Source organism: Eufriesea mexicana, unplaced genomic scaffold, assembly GCF_001483705.2.
Source record: "Eufriesea mexicana isolate 0111107269 unplaced genomic scaffold, ASM148370v2 scaffold89, whole genome shotgun sequence".
Lineage (NCBI taxonomy): Eukaryota > Metazoa > Arthropoda > Insecta > Hymenoptera > Apidae > Eufriesea > Eufriesea mexicana.
This window is the reverse complement of record NW_016908256.1, coordinates 691390-699254: the sequence shown is the minus strand read 5'-3', so window position 1 is coordinate 699254 and position 7865 is coordinate 691390. Positions and strand designations below refer to the sequence as shown.

General features: G+C 39.4%; 1 protein-coding gene across 1 annotated transcript in view; it reads left to right on the top strand.

Annotated features, from left to right (window-relative positions):
- The first annotated feature begins 211 nt into the window (after window positions 1-211).
- LOC108554863 (photoreceptor-specific nuclear receptor) overlaps window positions 212-7865 on the top strand; it is a 13061-nt gene continuing 5407 nt past the window's right edge. Inside the window, exon 1 of the mRNA XM_017910271.1 lies at window positions 212-222. Within this exon, the coding sequence (XP_017765760.1) occupies window positions 212-222 (11 nt within the window). The remainder of the gene's footprint in view (window positions 223-7865) is intronic.

Genomic DNA, 7865 nt, shown 5'->3' with positions numbered 1-7865 from the left:
CCACCTCATCTCAAACGTTCACCTGTAACCGATCAACAGCCTAGCAACCTATCCTCGTCTTAAAGAAACCCAAGGCTCGATGGAAGCGCCGGAAAAAGACAATAGAAGCCAGTGGAAAACAGCGAGCCTACGGCGTTAACAGTTTTGGCCTGACCGCGTGCTGGCGTCGACCACGGTCGGCGACGAAGAAAGGCGGACGCGGGGTAAAACCATGGAACAGGGGTGAGAACGATGGAAGGGGGTTGCGTGGGAGTGGACGGCTGGTAACGCAACGAAGCGAGGCGTGCCGTACACGCGGCCGGCAGCATCAATCCATCCACATAAACGGTAAACTGTAAAGCGGGTACCATGGAGGAGCGACAGAGACGGGAAGAGGGTGAGCCACGGGGTGGCGGGCCGGCGCGAGGGTGAAAAGAGGAAGACAGGAACGGACGGTCTCCCTCTTGCGGTAGGACGCGCGATGTGTGTGGACGGAACGGGTCGTTGCGCTAAGCCGGGCTTTGATCGTCACCTGTCATACTAACGCGAGGAGGAACCGCGTCAGGGACACGGTTCACGTAACTGCGAGAATTACGTCCGCGAGCTTATGCATCTCGCGAGGGTGGCTTCCGTCCCGCGAACGGCACGAGCCGTCGTGGATGTACAGTTTTGTGGGATTCTTCGCGGTCAGGGTTGCTGCCACGTCGGATTGCGCGAGGTTATGGGTTTCGCGTGATGTTCCGTGCTTTGAGGTTCGTTACACAGGTGAGGCTGGGGTAATTAAGGAAGCAGAGACAGAGGTTGTAGAATTAAGGTTCGAGAGTAATTCTTGAATATTTGCACAATCTTTGCGAAGGTCTTGCTTTGTTTTAGGAACTGCAGTCTCCTTGTTGAAGTTTGACAATTGTAGTTGAATAGGACATAAATGAAAATATGATTCAATTTCTTATTGAAGCACCCTAGTAGACTGACATAGTGGAGATTATATCGTAAAGTTATTCAGAAGATGATTCAAATGTTCGATGAATCGTTGATTCTATATTTCTTCTTACCTACGTTTGAATTTTGAGAAGAATTCTGACTCGTGAAAAAGGGTGAATCGAAGATTTTTTGAAAAATGAAATATGAGGAAATTGGAATTTGCAAATGGTATAGAAATTCTGAGATTATCGTACATTTGTATATTTCTTCGTCTAAGTTTCAATAGCATAAAGTAGAATTATTATTCAGATTATATAGGGTTAATTCACGTTAGACGCTTGGTTATTATGGGATACATAGTCAATTTTGTTTGGATTGGTGCATCTATGAATCTTCGTGCACAGGTCCTTATACGGGGTCCTATTGGACGCATAATCCTGTTGAACAGTCCATTAATCGTTGGTCATCTCATTTACACATATGTGAAATGTCACGCGCTAACCCTCCTCTGTTAATCTGCATAACATACATTCCTACTCGCGTCGTGAATCAGGCAACAATTTCCAGAAGGGACAACAGATCATGTGCTGTAATAGCAATATGACATAAGAAATATACATCCCATTGCCTTAATTAAGTCCTAAATAATATTTGCATTGAAAATTCCATGGAGACATACAAGTCCTTTTCAATGAAAAATAATAAACGTTATTACATTAATACGTTATGTATGTAAACATTATTACGTTAAACATTAATAAATTATCACGCGAAATCTCGCTGCTTAAATACAATACACAATGCTATATCTTAAAAAAGACAGTAGTAGAAGTCAATAATATGGAGGCCTTCTTTAATCATTGACTATTACCACTTAAAATCAATATTCACCTTTACGAAAACAAATTTCATACACTCTTCCAAGTACGTATATATATACTGAATAAAGTATATTATATATTTCATTAAATTTATTAATATTATTTACAATATTAATGCAATATATAATGTATAAAATATATATATATATATGTTAGGTATCTATCGGGTAGCAAAATTATAACTCGATAATCCTCTTATCGATAAACATTTCATATAACCCAATGAAATTCGATCACCCATACCAATACCACCCACACACATCCTCAGACACTGGAAAACGGACGAGCGATCTTTCGGCTCGCACCCCACCGTGTCGGGAACAGTCACGGTATTTTCCAGAAGACAGAAAACAGGTTCACAGGGTAGGCCCCCTTTTCGCCATCCGTCCGACAACACACCCACACCATCTCTCACGGCGTGCACGTACACGCGACGCCTCCATATGAATCTCTCTGGAGTGGTAACACGTGTACGGGCGCGTCGTACACGCGAGTCCGACACACGAATCGCGAATTCGGCCCCTCCAATCGGCTAAACTCGACGGGACGGAAACGTTGATGGCGATGCTGATGGTGGTGAAGGCGAGCCCGGTGGTGGTGGTAGTCGATGTATCAACCCCACTCACTCGAGGATTAGCCTTCGAGATCGCTGACTGCTGAAATGTTCACAGATCGGTTTACCGTTTAGCAGGATAGAGAGTGTGAGCCCCGTGATCCATGGCCCGTGTGAGCACCCCACGCACGGCCGCGCGCGCGCACACACACACACCTATACGGCCGAAACGTACACACTGCTCGTGGCGCACAGTCGAATTTCGTTCTCCCGCATACGTGCATCGCGTGCTCTCGTTCTCCGACCATTCCTGTCACTTGTACGCTTGTGCTCCTTTATCCGCTTGCTTTTCCACCGTTCGCTCCTTCCTTTTATTTTCTCTTCCTTTATTTCCCCTCTACTCGTTATTTTAGTTTCGTTACTTACTGGTAAGTACTCTTTTAGATTCTTCCTCGCGCACCGACCGGGGCAGATTAAGTTGATCGATTTCTTCGTCCAGTTCAACTTCGTATACTCGATTTTTACTTTATTTTTGCCTCAGTCTCAGTCGGCTTATTTATTTGCCTATTTTTATCCGGTTTCAGGCGTGATAATGTATTTGGCACCCGTAGATAAGGTAGATAAGGTATTGTATTTAGATTTTGTTTAGATCGACGGATGGATGGTTGATCGATGGTTTGTAGCATACGATGTGAATATAATTTCGTGATCCAATCTTGAGAATCCTGATCACATAACTCTGAAAATAATAAATATTTTGTTAATAAGAAAATGGAATAAGAAGGGAGAGATATATTATGAAAGAAGTCATAAAGACAAGTGACTATTTTCATCTGGGTGGTATAAAAGAGGGATGAAAATTTAGTAACGTTCAGAACTGCTTCAAAATAGTTAACAATAATAAATTTTATCATTGACCATTACCACTTTCTCCAATTTAAACACTAAATCAAGTCTTCGTCATTACCATTTAAAACTAACTGCATGTTCCGACCACTGAAGCCCAAAAACAGCCACTGCTCGTCTAATCTAGGTATCTAAACAGTAGCAAATAATCCAACAATTGGAACCTTCTTTACCAATCCCAATTACACACAAAAATCTCTTGAAAGAAGCTGAGAAACCATCAAGTAGTCAATAATTACACGATCTACATTCCATTTCCTTCTCCCCAGTTCATCCATTCGCACCTACGAATTTATTCCTGTCCATCCTGGCCCACCCTCTGTCAGCTCCTTCACCCACTGTCCCTCATCTTATCTGGCCCAAGTGTCTCTCGTGCTCCGTCTCGATCCTTCCCACGACCCGCGTGATCTCCGGTCTCCCTTCTTCTCCCAAGGATGAATGGCAAAACGCAAGGGCTGCAGGCCTAACCTGGCCACGTCGCGCGTACATAGGCCGACGCCACTCAACTGTGGGAACTCGCATTGTGGACCACACGTGGCACGCGAGTATTACGCTGGCTCGTGGCTTCTGTGTGCACTGGATGTAGCATCGCGAGCAACCGGGACAGCAATAGGCGAAAGAGAAAGGAAGGAGAGAGTGGGTGGATGAAAAGGGAACAGGGCGCGGTCCATTCCAGCGCATGCGATCCTAATCCCCGCGTCCATTCGACGTCCGGATCGCGAGCACGCACGTACTCGAAAATCGCCCCCTTAAGCTCCCCCCAGGCCGGGCGAAAAATTGTCCCGACGAATTAAGAGGAACGTGCGCTCGTCGCTCCACGGATCCGTCGAGACATGGACATCGGGGGTGAAATCGGGTGTCTCTTCCTCCGCGACGATCAGCCCCGGCTGTGTATACGTGGATTCTCGCGCGATACTCGTGTTGCTGGATTTTTTAACGATTCAATGCCAGATCCTCTTTTTCCAGGATTGTTTACCTCGATTGTTAGCGTTCTCGCTGGTTCTATCGATTAAGACTGATGTTATTGGAATTTTGGTGATCGACCATAATACGTAATGTCGAAGGATAGCGATAGCAGGTATAATCGACGAAGAGTTAGAGTGATTTTACCAGGTACAATAATTTGGTTAATTAAGTTATTCTTTATTAGACTTTTGCAGTAGATGGTGCCATTTTGTTGGTACCATGAGAGGTTTTTAATTGGAATTATATATTATGGTGTAAGGTGGTCAATTTGTGGTTTAATCCTTTGCACTCGAGAGATGACGTTCAATCACCATTTCATAAAATTTGGAAGATCGATATTAATTAATATATCAAATTTAATGTAATGTAATAGTGTGCGAGGTATCGAAATCAAATAATTCTACGATTCTATTATTATAAATTAATGGAAGATCGATATTAATTAATATATCAAATTTAATGTAATGTAATAGTGTGCGAGGTATCGAAAACAAATAATTCTACGATTCTATTATTATACAATTCTTTATTTACTGCTGTAAAAAGTATTGTCAGTTTTTTAGTAGATAATCTTTGAATTTCTACTCTTCTTTGGCCAAAAAATCGTCGAGTGCAAAGGGTTAATAAACCTGTTCTTGTCTTGGACAAATAATTATTGTTTTATATTAAGAGCTGGGTATTGATATTATTGTTTGACCAATTCGATATTTAGAATATTTATTAGGATAAAATTCGGGATATAGAACCTCGTTGGTTAGTGTGTAATAATCTATGTGTAAATAATTTATTAAAAAATGGATGATTGTTAGAAGATGACTCGTTTTCTTTGGTCTTCAAAATTAGAAGACTTTTTGGAAAAAGATCGCGTGTTTACAGATAGATCTTTATTCCCCTGTCTGTGAAATTAATGATTAGGAAGCTTAAAGTTAGATTTAGATTTAAATAGTTGGAGGTTTAATAAACCTGTTCTTGTCTTAATAATTATTGTTTTATATTAAGAGCTGGGTACTGATATTATTGTTTGACCAATTCGATATTTAGAATATTTATTAGGATAAAATTCGGGATATAGAACCTCGTTGGTTAGTGTGTAATAATCTATGTGTAAATAATTTATTAAAAAGTGTATGATTGTTAGAGGATGACTCGTCTTCTTTGGTCTTCAAAATTAGAAGACTTTTTGGAAAAAGATCACGTGTTTACAGTAGATCTTTATTTCTCTGTCCCTAAAATTAATGGTTAGGAAGTTTAAAGTTAGATTTAGATTTAAATAGTGATCGGGAGTAATTAATATAAAGAAGGATTAAATACGGTATAAAAAGTATAAATAAGAAGTAGTCTACGCTGAAAAGCGAAAAAAGTATTCGCTCTATAATTTTGCGCATGCGAGATAAGGCCCCTAAGGATAAGATAATAATGCGATATTGTCGTTCATCGATTGAACTTGAACCACTGATGTTACTATAATAATTAAAAAAATATTAACCTATATTGTTATTATATTAAAAAATAAAATTTTCATGCTTATATTAAATACTGGAATATTTTATTCCTGCAAATTGATAATCTTTAATAAACAGAAATGATATTCGGTACTTAAAATAAATATTAAAATACATAATGAAAGATATCGAAATAAATCGATATATAATATTTTCTATAGAGCTTATCGTGTTTATAACTTCATTTATATTAAAATTCTTAAATATTAAATAAGGAGGAAAATTAAATTAGGTTTCTCAATAGCGAGTCGTATCGAAAGATTCCTTTAAGGTACATCCAATCGCGCTTCATTGATCTGCAAGTTATCGAACTGACAGAATGTACATGCTTCATCGAATATTATCACAGAACAATTATAAAAAGGAATATTTAAAAATTATTTAATTAAATTTAACATACTTCAACACTCAGCTCTATATTTAAAAACAATTATGGAATCTTGTTGCTTATTAATAATAAAATTCGAAGATTATTAAGACCTTTTTGATTGTTATCGTTAATTTTAAAGCCACCATGATACGCAGAACAATAGAAAGAAAAAAAAGGAAATAGGGAGAACGCTTTTAAAAATGAATTTTATATTCTAATATCTCGACTGCGTGGGGCATACGAAGAACGTTGCTTACAAAGCAAACAAGCTCGCGGCTCCCGCTGGTTTTTTCGCCGGACTGAAAATTCTCCGATGAAAAAACAATTATTACTCTCGGAAAATAATAATATTTGTACCTGTTCCGATGCACGGCCAATTTAGTCGATAAAGCAAATAGACCCGAAGCGGATTTCACCTCGCCTTACTTTCCAACTGATTGCATGCACGTCGTATTTGTGCTTACAGAGCATTCCGTCACTAATGAACTTTCTGTGATTCTTGAAAATTAAGTGAAAGCATAGGCTGCCCGGAAACAATAATAAACCTAATTAAGTATATCACCTTCGACGTCGTTGATACACAGGGGTGGCCCATTTCAATCTCCCAAGGCGTATATCTCAAAAAAGGACCGATTGTTGCCAAAGATAGTACTTTGAGTATAGTAATATACCTGAATAATACGTAATTCTAGTTTAAAAATTCCGAGCTTTGTAGAATTTGATTTTTATAGGCTTTTCTAAGCTATATGCTGTCAAATAAATGACAGCAAAATCTGCTCCCCTATCACCTTTGATATTGTTGATATTCAGGATGTCCCATTTTAATCTTCCAAGACGTATATCTCAAAAAAGGATCGATTGTTGCCAAAGATAGTACTTTGAGTATAGCAATATACCTGAATAATACGTAATTCTAATTTAAAAATTCCGAGCTTTGTAGAATTTGATTTTTATAGGCGTTTCCAAGCTATAGGCTGTCAAATAAATGACAGCATAATCTGCTCCCCTCCGCCTGAAATCAGACAACGTTTATGCAAACCTGAGACATACTTGTCCTGGGAAATTAAGATAAAGTACCATGTCAAGACCAAAAAAATAATCTATGAACAGTCCAATTTTCTAAACACAGTAAAGCCTACTAACACCAAAAAATCAGCCCGTTTTCACGCCCGTTAACGTATATCTTCAAAAAGGAACGAGTGTTGTCAAAAGATAGTACTTTAGGTATATCAACATACCTGAATAACATCTAATTCTAATTTAAAAATTCCAACCTCTGTAGAACTTGATCTTTATAGGCATTTCATTGCACTGTCAAATAAATGACAGCACAATCTTCACCCCACTCCCCGAAATCAAACAACGTTTATGCAAACCTAAGTCATACTTATCCTGGGAGATTAAAATACCATTCATACTCTATACATTTCCTATGAAAATCTAATACCATTTCAACATCAAGAAAACAATCTATGTACAGTCCAATTTTCTAAACACAGTAAAGCCTACCAAGACCAAAAACTCAGCCCGTTTTCACGCCTGTTAACCCAGCTCTCGACTCGACTGCCAAACTCGCTCTCTGTGAACTCCAATTTTGCCAAACAGCGTCAATTTTCCAGCCGATGCAACACGTAAGATATTCAGCAAAAGGAGGCCGTCACATCGGTGCGACGTTAATTGCTCCGAAAACAAAAAGGACGGTGCCCTCGGTAACTCTGACCTCCTTCCGACCTCGCTCCTCCCAGTGTGCACGCACGCGATCCCGTCGTCAGGCGGATCAGGGAAAG